Source organism: Equus przewalskii, chromosome 24 (genome assembly GCF_037783145.1).
Source record: "Equus przewalskii isolate Varuska chromosome 24, EquPr2, whole genome shotgun sequence".
Lineage (NCBI taxonomy): Eukaryota > Metazoa > Chordata > Mammalia > Perissodactyla > Equidae > Equus > Equus przewalskii.
The window spans coordinates 33506560-33528682 of NC_091854.1; the positions used below are offsets into that span (position 1 = coordinate 33506560).

Here is a 22123-nt window from a genome sequence, read left to right on the forward strand (position 1 = left end):
TTCCTGCAATGCCATATGATGATGGTTTGATGGTAACTCTGCTGAAACACGTATTTCACTTATCCTCGAACAATTGAGAGTTATTTTCAAGTCTGTCTCCCTGAATAGACTTTTCTTATATCCATTTTTCTATCCCCTTCCAGAATCCACTAAAGTAACTGCTCAAAAGTTCCAATGAATGGAATAAAGGGGAAATTATTTTGAAAGACTACATCTTAAAAAGCATATTGAGTTCTAAAACGTTCTAGTTTTTGGATTCACGACTGCCCCCAAGCCAGCCTCAAAAACTTCTTTCGAGGGTGAAGAAGTAAAATGATTCTTTTCTTTATTTGGTAACATAAACACCAAACATTCTCAATGTTCTATCAGTTATTCACTTTCATTTTACCCTGTACATTTGTCATTAGGTTTACAAGAACACCTTGAAAACTTAATATGATAAAAGTTCATAAGCCACAAGTTTAGAAACTAAGCCATGATTTCTCTGACCGGACAGAATATTGGGAGCTACTCAATACAGTTTTTTTGCAACATCACTATACGACCCATACTCAGCTCTTTCGGAACTTATTTAAATTCTGAACCTAAAAAAGGTAGCACTTAGAAAAATCTAACGGTCTGATAGCAGTTATTTCATTAGGCTAAAATAGCACAAGGTGGTCTGACATGAATTTCATTCAGGACTCTGAATACATTAGCACTCTTAATCTTTCCACCTGCTGTAAGTATGCAAAATAATAATTTTTTTTAAATCACTCTCTAATCTTGCTATTTTTTAAAACTAGAACATTTCATAACTGTGGATTTTCACGTTACTAGCAGATATTTGGGAAGAAGGTTTATTTTTTCTTACTCTCATGATTCTCTTATAATAATAGAGTCAGTCTCACAGTGAAAGTTACCAAAGCTTGGCATGCGGGAGCTGAGGGGGGATTACTCAAAGATACGCGGGCCATGTGTTTACTCTTACAGTATAGCCCCTTTAAATGAAAGGAAAATAACTGTAATTAAAGTATTTGTTTTATCTTATTTCTCCAGTGATTAAACATAACAGTAATACTTTTTTGACATTCATAATACAAAATATACGCAGTACCTATTTTATTACATGTAAAATGTCATAATGTAACAGTCAGAATATTCAAAATATCTGTCTCTTGGAAGCAAGAGGAGGTTCGATCCAATGTTATACAATGAGTCGGACAATTAGATTCTTTTGTTAACAACTATCAAGCCAGCCATAAAACCATTCAGATAAAACTCATCCTCGAATCACTGGAAAGTAACTGGTTGCTCTCACAGAGTCCTGGTTTTATTGTTCAATGTTCAAATTAAAATTTGCAGATATTAATTTTACTATCTAGAAACCTTAACATCTTTTACAGTTATTTCCAAATATAAAATAGAAATGATTCACTTACCTGTATTAGGAGTTCCAGCATAGCCAATAATTCTAATCCCAAGACTCTGTCCATCTTCTTTAATGAGTTCAACATCGTAAGTTTCAAAAAGAGCAGATTTGTCCTAAAAGGAAAAAATAATTTTAGTTACATATAATGTTTAGTTACATAACCGTGTGCACATAGTCACTTTGTGTGTGGTTTGTCAAGTATTTTCTCAGCATCTGTGGTCGGCAGAATTCTAAGACTAAGAACTCATGACTTTGGTCCCTGGTGCTATTCCTGGGTTTACGTTACATTACAAGGCAAGAGGGAGGCCACCCAGGTGAGCCTAATCTAACCTGGAATCCCTGAAAAGAGACGTTTTCTCCTGCTCGTGGCAGAAAAAGACGTGAAGCACGAGGACTGGGCTTGGAGTCTGAAGATGGAGGGGCACGTGAGAAGGAACGCAGGGGCCTTAAGGAGCTGGAAAGGGTCCTTAGCTAACAGCCAGCAAAGAAAAGAGACCAGTTCTGCAGCTGCCAGGAGCTTTACTCTGCTAACAGTCGGAAGGAGCCTAGAAATGGACCGTCCCCAGAGAATCCAGATAAGGGCTCAGCCAGGCCTTGATTCTGGCCTTGTAATCTCCGCAGGGGGCCTGGCCAAGCCCCCAGAGTTCTGACCCGGAGCACCGGGAGCTAAGAGAAGGCTGCTCCGCGTCCTAAACCGGTGGCGATTTGCTTCACACCAGCAGAAAACTAACGCAGCCGCCTAGAAAACACTCAGGGTAAATTTGAATCTGAAAGAACTCAATGGAAAGAAAAATTTACACACAAATTGTAAGACTAATTATTGTAATAATTATTGTGAGCAAAAAATATTGACCTAGAACTTATTTTCATTACTTGTCTTCTAAGCTAAAACGTTTCTGTAAAGAGCAAGGTGTCTAAAAACAGAACACCTGGCTTTCAATTCAAAACATTAACATTATAAGATAACTAATCGCATGAAATTCTCATCTAGCACACAGCGACATGGTCCCTCAGTGCCGGGTAGAAGGCTCCAGAGAACGAGGGGAACGGAGGGCAAAGAAAACGGCTGTAACCTGAGGTCGGAAACGAAAACAAAAATGGCTCTAGTATCTCAGACAGAAACTTCCACTCGAACAGTTCCCAGTCGGGAAAGGCAAGATGAACGGTGGTCTCCACCCCCTTCCCACCACAGTCGCTTCTCTTTTCTGTCCTCTTCCTCCCGGCCCCTCCTTTCAAAAACTCTCTTTCCTTTTGTCTGATCATCTACTTGATGCACAGCCGGTGAGGTAGTTGGCAAAAGCTTGGAATGGACCAGAAAGATCCGAATTCAAATTCCAGCTTCGCAACTTACTCTCCAGGTGACCTTCAACAAGCTATTTGGACTTTAGCCTCCTCGTCTGTTAGCAGGTCTTAGATGAGGAAACTATTAAGACCTTAGCAAGACCTCTCCTGATGAGACGTTGGTAAGACCAATCTGGCAGAATTCCCGTGAGGACTTCAGATGACCTGGACAATTCCAGGTGCTTGATATCAATTAATAGTAATGATAATTATTATTATATAATTATTATGATTGTTGTTAATCATAATATTATCATGATTAAGGTCTATTCCCTTTGGCCACTCTGTTCCTATCACTGATAACTCTCCTACATTGACCAGTATTTACAGTTTCCCCTCCACTATCTGGATGTCTCTTCGCCACTCCAATGAAATAGAAATGGCAAGAATTATTACTCTCCAATTTACAGATGAGCAGCTGAGGCTCAGGGAGGGTTAAGTGACTTAACCCTGGAAAACAGCAAAAAAGAAAATCAAACTTGTCCAGTGTCTCCAAATTGGGTTCTCCTCTGCTTCACCGGCGAGCACTGAGACACCACTCACACCCACGGGGACCTGGAGCTGAAGCCATTTCCAATCTTGCAGTGTCTCACGCCTGCATTTACGACGAATGAACGATCTGTATACTCACAGAGCTCGGGGCGCTGTTGGCTAGAGCAGGCAGAGCAACAGGTAAGGCGGAGGGGGTGGGCGGGGTTACAAAGACTTCACCAACTGGGTCTCTTGCGACAAGCATCCTGACGGAATCCCCACAGTTCCTGAGCACTTGTGCAACTTGCTCACTGGTCATTCCCTGCACGTTTGTGCCACCAATCTTCAGGATGTGGTCACCAGTCTGGAGTCTTCCATCCTTTAGTTCAAGATCAAAACGAAACCATTCTGAAAAATCAATGATCTAACTTCACCAGTTAACAATTCATCGGACTTTCAATTCTGGCAAAATAGCAGACAAAGAAGCCATCTATAAATGCTGAATAAAAGACAACATTTTTAATGAATGGCTGAATTGGCAACAGAGAAAAGAAAGTCCTTATAAAACAAAAAAAAGATGGGGGGGTGGTGTTCAACGGAGAGGAGTAACTGGAATTCTAAAACAGGCATGTACGTGAGGATACCCCTTCCTGCCTAACAGCCTGGAGCCAGGACATCAATGGTCACGCACACAAGGAAGAGGTGGGAGAGCCCTGGGCCTCCAGAGGAGGAGGGGGTCAGATCAGGAGCCCCAGGCATAAAGGTGGCAACGCTACAGGCCAACAAGCTCAGGGCACCTTTAGGGAACAGCAAGGAGTCAGTGCGGCTGGAAGAGAAAGAGAAAGGGGCGATGAGCACACTGGCTGGGTCAGCAGTGTGGAGCATCTGCTTGAGTGATCGGGAAGGGAAGTCACTGGAGGGTGATGACCAGGGAAGGGATATTATCTGACCGAGTTTTAACAAGATGACTCAAGCTTCTGTACTGAAAATAGACCACAGGAGAGGAAACGAGAGAGCAGAGACACCAGTCAGGAGGCTAAAGCCATAACCTAGAAAAGATGACAGCTGGGACTAGGCCGGCACAGGGGGTGCTGAGAAGCGAGACCCTAGGTGTATTTCTATAAACCATCAACAGGCTCTGCTGGTAGTTTCCATGTGGGGTGTGAGGGGGAAAAGGAAGCAAGACTCCAAGTTTTTAGCCTGAGCACCTGGAGAGACAGAGTTGCTATTAACTGAGATAAAGAAGACCACAGAGGAACAGATGGGGGGCACGGAAACCAGGAGGCCAGTTCCAGACACGTCTAGTCCGAGATGCCTATTTGTCATGCCAGTGGAGACATCAGCAATGCAGCTGGACACACAGATCTGCAGTTCAGAGAAGTCCAGACTACACATTTAAATTTGGGAGTCATTAGCATACAGAAGGTATTTAAAGTCCCGATTCCGGATGAGTTTGGAGTTTAGAGAAAGGATACGCAATGTTCTGTTTCTTAAACTGGTGATATGTGCATTGGTGATTATGACCATTATTGTTATAATTTAAAATGTTCTATTTCTTAAACTTGGGGATATGTACATTGGTGACTGTTATTATTATTTAAAATGAGTACAGACATTATACACACTTTTACACATATATACATTTCATACACAGAGTTTAAAAAATAAATTAGCAAAAGTGTATCAGTTCAAAATGTGTATCCTTTCCATTCTATCTTCATTTGTGAAATTTCTGAAAGCTGATCAACCTGCTTTTTCACTGAATTTTTTCCATCAGAAATTTTGCCTTCTCTTTACTTATCTTTACTACAGTATTTAAAATACCAGAATGTAAACGTGGCTGGTTACAAGAAATTACACCTGCAGAGCACTTTACAGGTTGAACATGACTTTTCGTACATGATCTCCTTCAGAGAAGGAAAACTTTCAAATGAGAAAACGGAGATTCAAAAAGGGTGACTGACCTGCCCAAGGTCACAAAGCTAATAAACGGCAGAACCAAAGTTCAACATCAGTTGTCTCCTGAAGACCTGTCCTCACGTAGTCACTTCCTTATACTTCGAAATCTCCAGAGTAACATTAGTAGACAGTAAATTCACTGTTTCCCTATTCTCCAAGAAATTGCCATAACTGTCAAAAAACTTGAATAAAGTGAAGATGAAAAATCTCTATTTTGCAGCTGGGAGAGGACAGCCTGAGGGGGGAGCAGTGGGCACCGACTGGGCTGGTGTCGTTCTAACCGCCATATTCCTGGCTCCAGGAGGCACCACCTCTAAGTCACAGATGAAATTCAGAAGAAAAAAGTAAGGGGGAAAAAAGCCCTAAAACTACAAAGTCTATTCCCCATCCTTCCTCTTCTCTGATTTTGCAGAAACCTGAATGAAGGCAGGCATTAGATCAAAATGACGAGTAGAAAGCTAAGTGCTTTGTTGTGAGCTCTGCAGAAGGCAGCCAAAGAGCCAGGAAACAGAAACGCAATTCCACTCAGAAACATGCGGAAAGACTCAGAGGGAAAAACAGATGTGAGGAGGAAATTAGGATGGAAAAGGATAAAGAATTGCTGGATTTCTGCTTTGAGCACTGATAATGTGATATTCCATTTTTATCAAGCCAACAAATTGGAAATAAAACAAGCAACTACTTAAGAGAAAGTCCATGGTCGTGACACAAACAAGAGTGAAGCGGCCTCTGTGACTCAAACCATCCTTGAACAGAACTACAGCCTGAACAAAGAATAAAGATCATGTCTAATGCATGTTTTCATACTCGGCTTGGCCAAAAAAGGGCATTTCACCGTCAGTACATATTTAATCACTTCCTAGGCACTATTTTTTTCCTATTTTACCTCAACTCCATTTAAAATGATGTAGATAATTTGCATCTGTCACCGAAAGTCAAACATTTTCTTCTTCCAGAAAAACAGGTGTTCCAAGGAATTCATAAGTGCAAAAACAATCATAGTCAGATTGATAGGAAAGACACCAAAATGACAGCTACCTCGTTTAAGACCAGCAGCCGCAAGTGCTGATTTTTATTGATATTTTCTGATTGACATTCTCCTTCCATAACCTGTCTACTGTGCAAGGAAACTAAAAGGCAAAGAGTCCTTTTTGTTCTTTAACAGAAATCATAAATCAATGACAGCAAATAAACAGCTGTGCCAAGATGCATAGACAGTGTGCTAATCAAACATCCAAATATAAATGTTTATTAACCCATACTCTTTCAAAAGAGAAAAAAAATTATGCATATGGGCAAAGATAGTAAGGAAGGCAGAATAATTAAAACAGCTGATGTAACAGGACAACACACTATTACAGTGAAAACACTAACAGTATCATTTATATGGTTTAAAAAAATACATTATTAGTAGTTATTAGCTAAAAAGAATATACATTACTCTGCATTTTCAGTTCTCTGATAGGCTGGGTGGATGATAATTTCAATATTTGAAAACCATGGGGCTGGCCCAGTGTTGTAGTGGTTAAGTTTGTGTGCTCGGCTTCGGCAGCCCAGGATTTGCGGGTTCAGATCCCGGGTGCGGACCTACACACCACTCATCGGGCCATGCTGTGGCTGCATCCCACATACAAAACGGAAGAACAATGGCACGGGTGTTAGCTCAGGGACAATCTTCCTCACCAAAAAAATAAATAACTAAATAAAAATAAAGGAATTCTGGCCTGAGCTACAAAAGAAATAAAGAAATCAGATTGTTTCTTTGAAAACTAAAAACTGGCACCAGATACTTCCCCAACTCAGAAAACGATCACTAGTTTTAATTCCAGGCCAGTTCTATCAGTGGTCTTTAATCAAAAGGCAATATGTCATTGGCAGAAAATAAAATAAACACTCTTTCCCTCAAGGAATTAAAGGACAGCACTAAACACATCTGCCCGTCCTACTCAAATTCCCAGAGCCCTCGTCGACCGACAGTTAAGGAGAAGGAACAGTCGTGAAGGAGGAGGAACGCGTCTGTTTTGAGACTTGCTCAAAGCACAACTGCCGGCAACAACCAACAGTCCAGCGGCCCCACTGGGCCCTGCTCATTCTCACTGAACCTCCCTGAGCGTCCACACCAGCCTCCAGTCCCCGTTGCTTCCACCCTTCTGAGCATTCACAGTCACCGGATCGATAGTCTGACTCACAATACAACTGCCTCACACCAAAAGGGCAGTAACTCAGGACACCTTTTGAAGGGGCCGTGTCCAGCGGCACCTTCTAGACACAACGGGGTCAGTCAGCACTGATTTCCCAAGAATTCCTCCAGAGCACATGAAAGGGATCTTGCAAAACAAAGTTTTACACTGCTCATTATCAATTTCAAAAAAAGACACCAAACTTCTAGCTGCTGAAAATTTTAGGAATTTTTGCCATAGTTGAGCAGAATTCTCAAAAGACATATGCTTCGGGCACTGTCATTCTGGAGTGCTGAGGACGCCAGGCAGGTGGGTCCACCCTTGCCCTACCCATGGAACTGGCCCTGACTATACCTACTGCTCGGTCACTGTCACTAGATCTCAATAACTGTTTCCAAAAAGCTCATTAAATCAGTACTTTTACATTTCATTTACTGTATAGCAGCAGACAGACAGAAGGACAGTAAGGGCTGTGGACTCAGAAACACCCAAGTTCAGATCCTGGCTCTGCTTTGATCAAACTGTAGGTCAAAGGTCAGTTACTAATCCTCCCTAAACCTCGGATCCCTCTTGGGAATAAGTGGAAATAAATTCCTCTCTCACTGAGGAGCTGTGTGCAGTAAACTCAATGCTGTCTGTAACATCTTTAGCCTATGCTTTTCCAGCAAGTCCTCCAATGCATCCACTTCCAAGGCCTCTTTAGGTGCACTGACCTCGGGTAAGTGTTCTTTACCACGTCCCCTCAACTCTCTCCCATCTCTAACTATACATATTGACTTGTTTCTACACAAAAGGAAATATAGGGTGCAATTTTATGAAGCCCTTTTAAATAAGAAATACTGACTTCCTTTTCTAACTTTCTATCATACAATTTTATAGTCTTTGAAGAAAGTAGTATTAATTAACCCCATTAGCAGAATGTAGCTATCACTTTATTATTATTCTTGGTCACATCTGAACTAATGACCTAAGACGTCCAGATTCCCTTACCATGAAGACTGCCACCATCAACAGTGAGCATTAATATTCAGAACATGAGGACACTTTAAAAGCAACACCCCCTTTAATCTTTTTAAAGCTATAATTAGGGGAAGAGAGAGTGAATGCTGCCCTGTGCCCTCTGTTAGGTCCCCCCGTACTCCCTACAGGGAAGCATACAGCTCTGTTGCTCCTGGAGTTGGCTATTCCCTGATGATGGGCTTGACCACCCCCGGACAGGTGCATATCAGGAAAACAGCAGGATCAACTTTGGATAAACAGATTTAAGCAGCAAAGGACAGGCTGCAGAGTCAGACCAATGTGGCCCCAATCCTGACGTCATCCTTTCCCAGCTGTGTAGCCTTGGGCAATTTCTTAACAGTTTTCATATCTATAACTTGGGAATAAAGTTGATGACTGTTTTAAGGATTACATGAGAATAACAGGTAATAGTCAGATAACAACGTCTGGCGTAAACCCTTGGTTCTCTGTTGCGACTCTGACGGGCACACCCCTCCCCATCCTTGATGCCCTGAAACAGCAAGAGTCCTTCCAGTCAAGGGCGAAAGTCAGGCCTGGGCTTTTCCCAACTGGGCCTCAAAGGGATTAACCTGGGAAACTCTGCATGTCATATGTTCCCTGTGAAAGGCCATAATGCACTGTAGGATATTAATAGCTCAGAAAACTTTTACAGTAAAGAGAGCTATCTGATTTTGTTTAACTTGGTGTTTTCTAAATTTATTGGACCCTCTGTTTTGCACAGCCTCTCTCCACTTTGCATGCTGAAAAATGTTACTCCTGCATACAAGCCTTTAAAATTGCTAAGCGGGGAGGGGACGTGGGAAAAGATATCAAAATACTCCACAATATCTCATTCTTCCCAGGTTAGAAAAAATTTCAAAAAACCCTTTTTAAAGATGATTATTTGTTTTGTGCCATAGAAGTGTTATAAAGACCCATATGAAGTGATATGAAGTGTTAAAAATGACCATGCTCAATCTTTTTGGTCTCAGAACCCCTTTACACTCTGAGAAATTACTGGGAATGGCGAAGGGGTGTGGGAAATTTCCGTGGGTGTTTCACGAACAAAGGATACATTCCTCCCCTTGACTCAGGGATAGATGGTATGATGGCAGATTTATATGTCACCGTGGCTGAGTCATGGTGCCCAGGTGTCTGGTCAAACACTAGTCCAGATGTTACTGGGAAGGTATTTTGCAGATGAGATTAACATGACAATCAGTTGACATTACCCTCAATAGTGTGGCTGGGCTCCATCTAATCAGTTGAAGACTTTAAGAGCAAAATCTGAGGTTTCCTGGAGAAGAAGGAATTCTGCCTTAAGACTGTAACAGAAATCCTGCCAACCTGCCCTACAAATTTCAGAGTCCAGGCTGCAACACCAACTCTGGCCTGTGTCTGGCCTGCTGGTCTGCCCTACAGAATTAAAGTAAACCCACGTCAAAATTTATTAAACTGCATACTTTATATATGTGCCATTTATTGTATATCAATTATCCCTCAAACAGTACTGAGACTCTCAAAGAGCTTTGCTCTCTGTGGTTCTCTCCGCTGACATCTGCTGAATTAGAAAATGGCAGCGAGAAATTTTTAAAATATTTATATATATTGATGTATATGTTTTTTATTTTAAAGTTATATTTTCTAAAACAAAAAAAAATAGTGAGAAGGGTGGTATTTTAAAATATTTTGGCAAATCTCTTTAGTGCCTGGCTTTAATGAAGACAGCTGGGTTTTCATATTGGCTTCAGCATTCACTATGTCGTGACATGTTGTTTTGGTTGAAGGATATAAAGAAAGTCCGGCCTCAATCAGATACACAGCGGGAAAACCAAGGACATTTTAATCCCCCTTGCAGCCCATTCTTAGTTGATAACACACCAAAACTTGACAGGTGGTGGTTTCCTAAAGGTCAGTTGCAAAGTGGAATCTAAACTACATCAATAAACTTTGAGATACTGTTTCTTTAAAATCTATTGATCAGTCTTGAATTTTGAATGGATTTTTTACCCATATATTATTGTGTTATATCATGCATTGTTCTTCAGAAAATATTGATTCACAGTTACGCAGATCTTCCAAATACTGACATATTTCATTATATAATATCAAAAAATCAGGTAGGTCAACATCACCAACAATCTAATCAAGTCTTTAAATACTGGGAAATTTCAAGCTCATGGTAAAACACGAATTTTCCAAAATTCTAACTTTTTCCTTGAAAGTTCAAATTTTATCATCACCAATAAATTCTGTCAATTGTTTTCCTTAAAGTAACAGACTCACATCATTCATTTTTAAGAAAATGTCTGCCAAACAGTCAAGTCTAAATAATCATAATTTTTCTGTCAGTTATTCTTTCAAAAATAAAAATGCTATTCCAGATTGGTGGTTGCCAGAGGTGGAGGGTGGGTGTGGGTGAAATGGGTGAAGGAGGTCAAAGGCACAATCTTCCAGTTATAAAATAAATAAGTGCTGGGGACGTATGTACAGCATGGGGACTATAATTAATAACACCACACTGTATGTTTGAAAGTTGCTAAGAGAGTAGACCTTAAAAGTTCTCATCACAAGAAAAAAAAATTTTGTAACTACGTGTGGTGATAAATATTAACTAGACTTATTGTGGTGGTCATTTCACAATATATACAAATAGCAAATCATTATGTTGTAGACCTGAAACTAATATAACGTTGTGTGTTAATTACATCTCCAAAGCTTTTTTGAATAAGAGAAAAAAATAAAATAAATTGAAAAAAGAAAAATGCTGCTCCATGTTAAAAAGTCGCTGGTTTGTCTCACAAATGCTTTTCCTCAAGACAAACACCATACTTCAGTATACGGCAGAAGTGCCGTATGGCACATCCCATTTTGTCACACAATATTAAAAAGACATGCACTTAAAGGTCAAAATTTACTAAAACCAATAATTTTTACTGCATTTTCTTAAGTGATTCTGGCGTTTTGCTTCTTTTTCTGTGGCAAGCACATGGCGAAGAAGAATGCAATGACTGAAGCCACTGCCCCGTTTCGCACCAAGGCACCACGGGTCCAGTTTACCACTGTGTCTGCACCATAAGTGCAAATGCTGACACAGTGAGAGGCTCATAACATCTCAGTATTATTAGAGAACTTGTCTTGAGCTTACAGAACCCCTGCAAGAGACTCAGGTACCCCCAGGGGTCCAGAGACAAAACCATGAGAGCCACTGCTCTAAATGCACCCACTTGGATGCTGAAGGGAGAGTAGGAATGTTCGCGGCTCCACACTGTATAAGGTGGTGCGATGCTGGTTAAATGAGGAGCTGAGGACTCGTCTCAAAGCTGTGCTTGCACAGCAAGTTCATTCTCACTTGACGTGTTTGTTAGAATGGATAAATTTATACGTAACTGGATATTAGTCAGTGAAATTTACTTATTATTCTGATTATCACAGACAGTCTATATAATCTGAGCTCATTACGAAGTGACTTCATAGCCAAATTTCTAAACCACTTTCTAAAAACTAAATGTAGAATTTAACATTTTCTTCAGTGTAAAACTAAGCAGAAATAGTTAATAAGTTTGAAAATGGCACACTTTCAGTTTAAACACAGCTAAATAATGAAGTGAAGTCATTTGATTTATGACGCTAGAAAACTGTAATTCAAGTGAAATTTACCATGTACAACATTGCACATGTTTACAATCACTGTACCATCTGATTTTAACATTTAGGCCCTTGGAAGATAACCTTGGAGAGAACAATACAGTCACTCAGAATACAATATCCATTAACAGTTCTTTTCAATAAAAAATATCATCCTCTGATGGAATCAAGAAGACCACCAATCACAGGCAAAAAAAAAAAAAGAAAGAAGAAAATGTTGCTTTAGGAAATATCTAAAGTAAAGCAGAATGAATGTACATTAACATTTATGGAAAAAAAATTTTTAGATCTACTTAAATTCTAGTTGTGGAATCACATATCCTAGTAACCCATGTTACAAAATCACATTTCAAGCCATACAACTTAAATTGTATAAAACCAAACAAAAACAAAGAAGGTCAACTTACTTGGTCTGCTAACCCTCCAGGAACTATCGTCCTCACAACCACGCCACTCGATCTTCCTCCGACGATGCCAAAGCCCAAGCCGGAGCCATCATTAATGAGCTCAACATCTTCAACGTGGCCCCAGCGAACCTACAGATTCATGGCAAGGAAGAGTCAGAGTGTTAGCAACAGTCTTAGCTTCTCAACACGGCGATCACTAAAGCAACAGAGACACCACGAAGGAAACCTTCTTACAATTAACGAAGGCAGTTTCTAGAGTCTAGGGGATATGTAAAGATGATCACGTGGTCCCTGCCCCTAAGGGTCTTACAAGCCAGTAGAGAGAGAACTTGGAACACAGGGCCGAATCCTGGATCATCGGACACTGTGATCCTAAGAGGACGGAACAGTCTCATGCCCCATCCACGCCCAACATCTGGCATAGTGCACAGCACACCGTAGGAACCAAGAGCTACATCGTATCTGAAGTGGAAGAGCATCACAAAATACTATAAAGCTGTGAGGGTGGAGGCGAGCAGTCAAATCCAGTGAGTGACTATGGGAAGCATGAAGGAGAGAAGGCATTTTAACTGCTCTGCAGAGAAGAAGGCATTCACGCGCGAGGGACTGTCTGAGCGGAGCTGGCCGGAGGAGCGAGTGGGAGGAAGGGCAGTCTGAGAGGAGGGAGCCCGGGCCACAGCGGCGGTTCAGGAGGCTAACCTGGCAGCAACATGAAGTCGGATGGGGAGAAGGACACGAGGTGCCGAGACCAGTTCAGGAGACTCCTACCAGGGAGAGGAAAGCAGGCCCGACTGAAGATAGAGCAATAGGACGACACAAGTCAGAAAAGACACGAGTGTCTCCCTCTCACTGGCAGGCTTCCATCAGAAACGCGCACCAAACTCGCAGAATCCAACTGCAGGACAATATTCGCCCTCTCAAGATCACCAGGCCGTACTTACTACTTAGTTCTTCCATTACACTAACTTGGAAAGTTACTGTGCAATGTTAAAATGACCAGAAATATTGGGAATATTTAATAAATTCACGTCTGGAACAATATCTAATACCTGGGCAGCAGCAATGTGTGCAAAAATATAGTTGAATTAGTGAGAGCAGCTAACATTCGTGGCACCAGGCACTGTGCTGAGTTCTCCACGTGCGTTCTCACTAGTCCTCACGACATCTCTGTGAAGCAGACACTGTTACTGGTTCCAAGTAACAGACGAGGGAGCTGAGGTATGGAGAAGTCAGGAAACCCGCCCACTGTGGCACGGCTGGGAGTGGACGAGCCGGACTCGACCCCACTCCTGAGTCTGAGTACAGAGCCCTGGGTCTCAACCACAGGGCCAAACAACTCGCCACTCTGTTCATTCTGTTTATTATGTAAATTGTGCTGAATAAATATGACTGATTACAACAGGGAAAACGTCCATATATTAATTCGTGTTGTTGTGACCTTGTACTGTACCCAGACAGTCTATTTTCCCTTTTGTCCCAATGAATAAAAATTAAATACATCAGCTAGCACTTAGTGTTATAAGAAAATAAGATTTATTAGCTCGCATTCCAAAGATGCAGGCCAAAATCTGTAAAATGCTATAAAGCAAGTTTAAAGATTCCCAAAAGAGACACATACTTTTATTCTTCTAAATTGCTCAGTATACATCCTTACATGAAAAAAAGAAAAACTTCCATAATTTTGCAGTATCAATAGGCTAGTCATAAACACCCAATATAATTTACAAAAATAATGCTTTTGAAATAACCAAATCTTACTTAAGACACTCAACAGTAAATCTCTAATAAAAACTCTCAGCTTAATTAATTAACTGGCTACATCACCAAGGAACACAAGACTCTTTCCATCACCCAATAAATTATACCTAATACTACAATTTGCCCTCTATATTAAATAATAATCTTAAATAAGGAGAACTATCGGAAAGAACCAAAAAAAACCCTCCATGAAATATCTTATTTAATATGCTAATGCTGCATTTGGAGATATTATTATCTTTTTCAAACTCTGACAAGTAAAATGACACCCTCTAAATGTCTTCGCACTCCTTAAAATCAATGGCGTAATTCAAAATTGAGTATTTTTCCAAACTTGCAACTCACTGTCTCAGGCAGGGTTGTATCGGGTGGGCTGGTAGAAGCACTGCTTTTTGTGTGGACTGGCTCCCGGGCCACAACCAGATGCAAGGACCCAGTGGTTTGCTGTAATAAGGCGATCGCCTGCTGATGGGAAACACGCTGGTCCAGTGGTGTGTGATTAATAGCCAATATTTGGTCATTTTCCTTTAACCTTTGATCCCTTGATGAAATCAGAAAAGAAAATATTGTTTAAGTGATACAGTAGTCTGATTTAAAAAAAATCTATTATTCAAGTTGAGGAGATTATTTCTTATGGTACTACTTCATTTAGGACACTCACTCAAATAATTACATAATATAACAGAGGTCTTCAGAGTGCTTGTCATCAAAGCATTTATTAGCTAATTAACCAATTAAGTAGAGCACCCCCTGACACATACACACTCCCACACACATTTTAAAAGACTTTTGTCTAGAAAAATAAGCAAAAACAATGTCAAGGGCCCCACTGCCAAGGTTTTGCAGTATGGACCGTGCACATACCCTGTATTCCTGAACCCTTCCAACCTGACTGCAACACGTCCCACCCTGGGGTGGGCAGATCCGCACCAGCAACCTCCCCCTGGCAGATGCATCCCGGCCCCACGTCCTTCACTGCTCCAACGTTTGTCAATAGAGGCCACACTCTCCTTGAAAATCAACAGGGATTACTTCCAAATCTACGTCTGAGCCCTACTCTCTGCCCCAATCTCCCCACTGCTAACCCCAGTAAAAGGAACTATTTTTAAAAGAAATTAGCAAAATGTTAAAAAAAAAAAAAAAAAGGTACTATTCTAGTTAATTTTTACTGAGCACTTATTATGAGCCAGGTGCTGTGCTAAATGCTCTGCCGACGTGATCTCACTTAATCCTCAGTCGCCTTTAAAGGAGTTAAATTATACACGTGAGAAACTAGAGCCCGGGCAAGCTTAGCATCCTATCCAAGAAATCTGATTCTGAAGGAAACTCTTTTTTTTTTTAAAGATGGGCACCTGAGCTAACAACTGTTGCCAATCTTCTTTTTTTTTCTTTTTTTCTGCTTTTTCTCCCCAAATTCCCTCACTACATAGTTGTATATTTTAGTTGTGGGTCCTTCTAGTTGTGGCATGTGTGACGCCGCCTCAGCATGCCCTAAGAGTGGTGCCATGTCTGCGCCCAGGATTCGAACCAGCACAACACTGGGCCGCCGAAGCGGAGCACTCGAATCTAACCACTCGGCCACGGGGCCAGCCCCTGAAGTAAACTCTTTGACTTCTCAAAGTGCGTGCTGGAGTAGGACTTGCTCTGATTTCTGCCTGACTCCAGGATCTCCCAGAACCGTCCTCTTCCATTCCTACCGCTCTCTCTTACCCTCCTTTCTCTCCTGCATCCACCCAGCTCCTCCTTTCCAGCCCCAGCGTCAACTGTCCAGCTGAGACTCCTTGTCTAATACCTAAAACTGAACTCGAAAATCCCTCAAGGTTTATTTTTCTAGGCTTTCTTCAGGCTGGTATTTCCCAACTCAAAAATGTATGATTATCTGCAGTTATTGACCAACAAGGAAAGAAAAACTCTTGCCAGGATTGTCTCATAAAACAACATTTTCTCTCTGAGAAGGGATTAATCTCTGAACGAAGAATTCTAATTCACAAATTTAGAACCATGAAAATTCCACTCTATTGCCCTCATTTTTCTCAGGTCACAGCAGGTTCAGCAGAACTTTGTCATGGACCCGAATTTATAACTTCTGACCTCTAAGACACAAACACGGCTACACCTGGCCCCAAAGCACTCTTCCAGCTTAGCTTCCTGCCTCACAAACGCCTTTTCTCGCTACTCTGAACTACTCTTTCCTCTCAGACACGTCTGCACGTCCTGCTCTTGTGTAAACGGTTCCCTCCGTTTCTATGCCCTTCCACTCCGCTCAGCCAAATTCAGACCTCCCTCGCCGTCCAGCTGTCTCTCTCCCTCACTGGTGCTCCGAACCGCTCATTTATCACTCACGGCATATTCATTTACACTAACGATGCTGTCCACAGAGCCAGCTAAATCCTTCCTGTTCGATTTCAGGCTTTCTGAGCACAGGGACTCATCCACTTTAGATTCTCCTTTGAAACTAGCAAGTTGGATATTTCCATTTTGGGGGCCAAAACTGTGGGTGGCTCTCACAATAGATCATGTTGCATTTTAAAATGTTGCTTTCATATTCTTTTATTAATATTAGGAAAGGCTTATGGTATATTAAGAAGTAAGAATAAGATACTGAATGTACTCCATGACCTTATCTTTAGTAAAAGAAAACCTTCTAGGGTATTTCCTAGTTGTCTCAGGGTGGTCAAAGTCCAAAAGGTTTGGGGTTTTTCTTTTTTTGCCTTGTTAGATTTCTCTATTTTATAATTTTCTATTATATGCATGTATCACTTTCATAATGATTTTCACAATTTCAAAATACATATTTTCAAAATTGAGAATCTTGCCTACGAACTTTTCCCTAGTCCTAAAGAAACACGTATTTTTAGATTTTTATTTTTTTTATTATTTTTTAATTGTTTTTCCTTTTTCTCCCCAAAGGCCGCCCATACATAATTGCATTTTTTTTTTCAGATGTGGGTCCTTCTAGTTGTGGCATGTGGGACGCCACCTGAGCATGGCCTGATGAGCAGTGCCCCGTCCGCGCCCAGGATCCAAACCGGCAAAACCCTGGGCCGCCAAAGCAGAGAATGCTAACTCAACCACTCGGCCACAGGGCCCAAAACACGTATTTTTAAATGTGACCGCTACAGGACACTGTCCGGAATCACTTTCATCTTCCCATCTCCAGTGTCGTCCTTTCTCTAACTTCTTCACCAAAATTCCTATTCACAGCTTGTTCATTAGGAAAATTTATTATTTAATCCCAAAGGAATAAGTTATTCTTGAATCTTTTCAATTCTGATGTAACTCATTTTGCATAAATCAGTCCTTAGTTTGCTCACACACAAGTTTTCTATTTTCTGGAAATTGATCTACTGTAATCCTCCTCTTTCCCTACCCAAGAGACTTCCAGGACACCTTGTTTCTTTCCAGTTAGTATCTGCTCAGGGAATATAAACTCAGCCTAAGATAAACAAGCTACAGAGAAGTTTCCTGGAAAATACGATTTTGATGCATTCTAAAATTGAGCAGAATTAGTTTTACCACTACTGTTATTTATTATTTAACTCCTCCATACTATGAAACTGAATTGACCTTTGCATCCAAGGGGAGACCAGTCCTGGTCTCTCCATCCCAACGTTCAGAAATAACGGATTCCCATGACTTTGAGAGCCAACAGGTCTCAGGCAAGCTCCCACAATGACACAGCTCTGTGTGGACAGTCCTCAGAAGAAAGGAAGAACTGACCGTGAAGGCCACTTAGCACGATCGAGAAGGTCCTGCCTGGCTGGCCCTACCTCGCCCCAGCCCCTCTCACACCATCCTGCACTAACCTTCCATGCCAGGCAAGTACCAGCCACACTCCAAGGACATGAGCTGTGTTCCCTCTGCCCACAGGGCTGCTGGTCAAGAGCGTCTCGTTATTCCTCTCCCGACAGCCTCTGCTCTCTACAGACCCCACTCTTTCCTCTCAAATTCCCTCAAGCACCACCGCCTCTGGGAGGCCACCTGACTCCTCAGCCTTGGTCGGGGTTTTTTGCACACTTCCAAACAGCAAAGTCCTCTTTTGGAAGTGCCCACCCCAATTTGCGATCACAGACCTATTAGTACAGAGTAACTGAGACATAATGACGGACCACAAAAAAGTCGCACAACATTGAAAATACACTAAAAATTACTGAACTGTACACTTTAAAATCACAATGTTTATGTTATGTGAATTATATCCCAAATATAATTTTTTAAAGTTTAAAAAAATTACAAAGTTGGGGGAGCCCGCCTGGTGGAGCAGCGGTTAAGTTCACATGTTCTGCTTCGGCGGCCTGGGGTTCACTGGTTTAGATGCCAGGTGTGGACCTATGCACCACTTCTCAAGCCATACTGTGGCAGGCGTCCCACATATAAAGTAGAGGAAGATGGGCACAGATGTTAGCTCAGGGCCAGTCTTCCTCAGCAAAAAGAGGAGGATCAGCAGCAGATCTTAGCTCAGGGCTAATATTCCTCAAAAAAAAAAGGAAAAAAATTAAAAAGTTGGGCCGAAGTTAAACAGGCTTTTTGTCAAGGGACTGCGCAGCCATGAGCAAGCTAACACTGAGTGACCTGAGGTCTGGGTTCACCCTGGATTGTCCAGGTTTGCCAGATCCCTCCTGGTTTATACCTGTGGTCTCAGTGTCATTAGTAATGGCACAGCCTCTTGCTCCCAAAACTTTTCCAGCTTGGACAGTAAGCCACACGATTACCCTAACTCTGTTCACCCAATCACCAAGCATAGGACAGAGCTCCTCACACGTGTCTGACCGCTGCTCTGGCTCCTAGAACGCACGTGAGGGACGCCACACTGCGTGGCAGAACGCAGATGCACGGTCACAGGAACCCATCGTTTCTGAATCTGTTATTTCCAGTTGGGAAGCCCTGAACTGATCCCCCATGAGTGGAGAATGTGAATTCAAAACTCTATCACCAATTGAGAACGTTTTCATAATCACACTGCTACTGCTGCTATTATTCTAACAGGCAGTAAACGTAACGAACAGTGTGATTGTTAAAAACAATAAACTCAAGACCTGAAATCAAACAGAGACAAAGCACAAGGCTCCACACCCCTTAAAAATTAAACCAAGACACAGTGCAATGGGGGATCCCACAGGCTCGAGGGGGCTTTCAATTGAAGAAAAGTAAAATAATCAACAGCGTGATACAACCACCAAAAAAGCTACTGTAATCTTAAGTTTAATGAATGATATAGTCTGAGAGTGCAGATTCCCATCTTACTGACGAGACCACAGCTAAAGCACCGGGTTCCGTGTGAGAGCGGTGGAGGAGGAGGAACACGAGCTGTGTAGTCAGACCACCCTGTGCTCACATCCTGGTTCCAGCATTAACAGCTGTGTGACGCCAGGTGCGCTGCTGAACCTCTCTGAACTCTGTCTTCATCTATAAGAGGCAGTTAACAAGACCACGAGCCACACCGCTGCCCCAATTATACGTGAGAGCACCTGCAACGGCCTGACCAATGCGTGGAAGAGGGAGGGGAAGCATTAGCTGCTCTTGTTCTGTTTTTATTACTAGTTTCTATTCTCTTTATAGCATTGTTGTCAGAACAGTCAGACAAAAATTGGCAAAACGCAAAATGAACACGTTCCTCACCTGTCCGCTATGCTCCCTGGCTGGACCTCCTTCACGAAGATGTCAACTTCTCCCAGAGTGTGACTTCTCACGGCCACCACACTGAACCCGAGGCCTCCGGCGGAAGGCCGCTCTATATCGATGTACTCGACCTGGCGGCCCTAAGGGAGGGTGAAAAGGCAGGGAAGGACACCGAACCGACACACCCTTTCTGAGGAACTGAAACTGCTCCTTTGCGAATACAACAACAGCTCCTCCTAGGTCATCTCGATAAAACCGAAGACACGTAGCATTTCAGTAATAAACTATTCCGGGAAACCCTCTCACTCGATTATTTTCAGCAGAACGTGGGAGGAACGTGCAGTGCTCTGCAGCCTCAGGGAGCCGGAGAGGGATTTCCACACTTCATTCACCTCACGAGATAAATCCCAGATGGACGCAAATTCCTGAGGAAAATGTGCTTTCCCACAGTAAATTCAAATTACTTTTTACACTGAATATCTCTAAATTCTCTTGATGCAAAGTGTATTTTGCAAATGAGATACATTAAAAAGTTGCTTTCTGTTTAGTGGTTAGCCTAAGTCAGAACAGCTGCATTTTCTAGGGTTCTTTTTTTAATTCTATTGTGATGCATTAATACTCCATTGTATTAGGATAATTTGAAAGATTACAGAAAGGCCACCATCCGTTCAAATGGGTTCTACCTGTGACAGACAAGTATTTTATTGCTTTAGTTAACAGCTGCATTCACAACATGAGAAATTCATAGATGTAATCAAGCAACAAAAGCATCACATAAAAATAATTATCAGTTGGAGAAATTACAACACATACCACAGAAATACAAAGGATTATGAGAGAATACTATGAAAAACTATATGCCAACAAATTGGACAATCTAGAAGAAATGGGTAAATTCTTAAGACTCTTACAACCTCCCAAAACTGAAACAAGAAGAAATAGAGAATCTGAATAGACCAATCAAAAGAAAACAGATTGAAACAGTAATCAGAAACCTCCCAAAAAATAAAAGTCCAAAACCAGATGGCTTCTCTGGAGAATTCTACCAAACATTCAAAGAAGATTTAATACCTATCCTTCTCAAACTATTCCAAAAACTTGAAGAAGACAGAACACTTCCCAACATATTCTACAAGGCCAACATCACCCTGATACCAAAGACAGACAAGTACAACACAAAGAAGGAAAATTACAGGCCAATGTGGCTGATGAACATAGATGCAAAAATCCTCAACAAAATATTGGCAAACTGAATACAGCAATACATCAAAAAGATCATACGCAGGGCCAGCGCTGGGGCCAGCGCTGGGGCCAAGTGGTTAAGTTCATGCACTCCACTTCGGTGGCCCAAGGTTTCACTGGTTCGGATCCTGGACCCAGACATGGCCACGCTCATCAGGCTATGCTGAGGCAGCATCCCACATAGCACAACCAGAGGCACTCACAACTACAATATACAACTATGTACTGGGGGGCTCTGGGGAGAAGAAGAAAAAGGAAAGAAAAAAAAGACTCACAACAGTTGTTAGCTCAGGTGCCAATCTTTAGGGGAAAAAAAAAAAGGATCATACGCCATGATCAAGTGAGATTCATACCAGGGACGCAGGGATCGTTCAACATCCTCAAATCAATCAATGTGATACACCACATCAACAAAATAAAGAATAAAAACCACAAGATCATCTCAATAGATGTAGAGAAAGCATTTGACAAGTTCTAACATCCATTTATGATAAAAACTCTCAATAAAATGGGTATAGGAGGAAAGTACCTCAACATAATAAAGGTCATATATGACAAACCCACAGCCAACATCATACGCAACAGGGAAAAACTGAAAGCCTTTGAGAACAGGAACAAGACAAGGGTGCCCACTCTCACCACTCTTATTCAAGATAGTACCAGAGGTTTTGGCCAGAGCAATTAGGCAAGAAAACGAAATAAAAGGAATCCAAATAAGCAAGGAAGAAGTGAAACTCCGGCTGTTTGAAGACATGATTTTATATACAGAAAATTCTAAAGAATCCATCAGAAAACTATTAGAAAAAATCAACACCTATAGCAAGGTTGCAGGGTACAAAATAAACTGACGAAAATCAGTTGCATTTCTATAATAACAAACTAACAGAAAGAGAACTCAAGAATGCAAATCCCATTTACGATTGCAACAAAAAGAATAAAATATCTAGGAATAAATTTAACCAAGGAGGTGAAAGACCTATACAATGAAAACTCTAAGACATTATTGAAAGAAATCAATGATGACATGAAGAAATGGAAAGATATTCCATGCACATGGATTAGAAGAATAAACATAGTTAAAATGTTCA

At 41.5% G+C, this 22123-nt stretch overlaps 1 protein-coding gene across 11 annotated transcripts in view; it reads right to left on the reverse strand.

Annotated features, from left to right (window-relative positions):
* PATJ (PATJ crumbs cell polarity complex component) overlaps nucleotides 1–22123 on the reverse strand; it is a 303918-nt gene that overhangs the window by 267455 nt on the left and 14340 nt on the right. For all 11 annotated transcript variants that reach the window (XR_011532436.1, XR_011532435.1, XR_011532437.1 and 8 more), the window contains exons 5-9: nucleotides 19794–19933; nucleotides 14520–14715; nucleotides 12417–12545; nucleotides 3384–3602; nucleotides 1422–1524 (exon numbers count right to left, since the gene is read on the reverse strand). Coding sequence is in view for 8 of the 11 variants with exons in the window: in XM_070592216.1 (XP_070448317.1) it covers nucleotides 1422–1524; nucleotides 3384–3602; nucleotides 12417–12545; nucleotides 14520–14715; nucleotides 19794–19933 (787 nt within the window). In the remaining 3 variants the exon portion in view is untranslated. The remainder of the gene's footprint in view (nucleotides 1–1421; nucleotides 1525–3383; nucleotides 3603–12416; nucleotides 12546–14519; nucleotides 14716–19793; nucleotides 19934–22123) is intronic.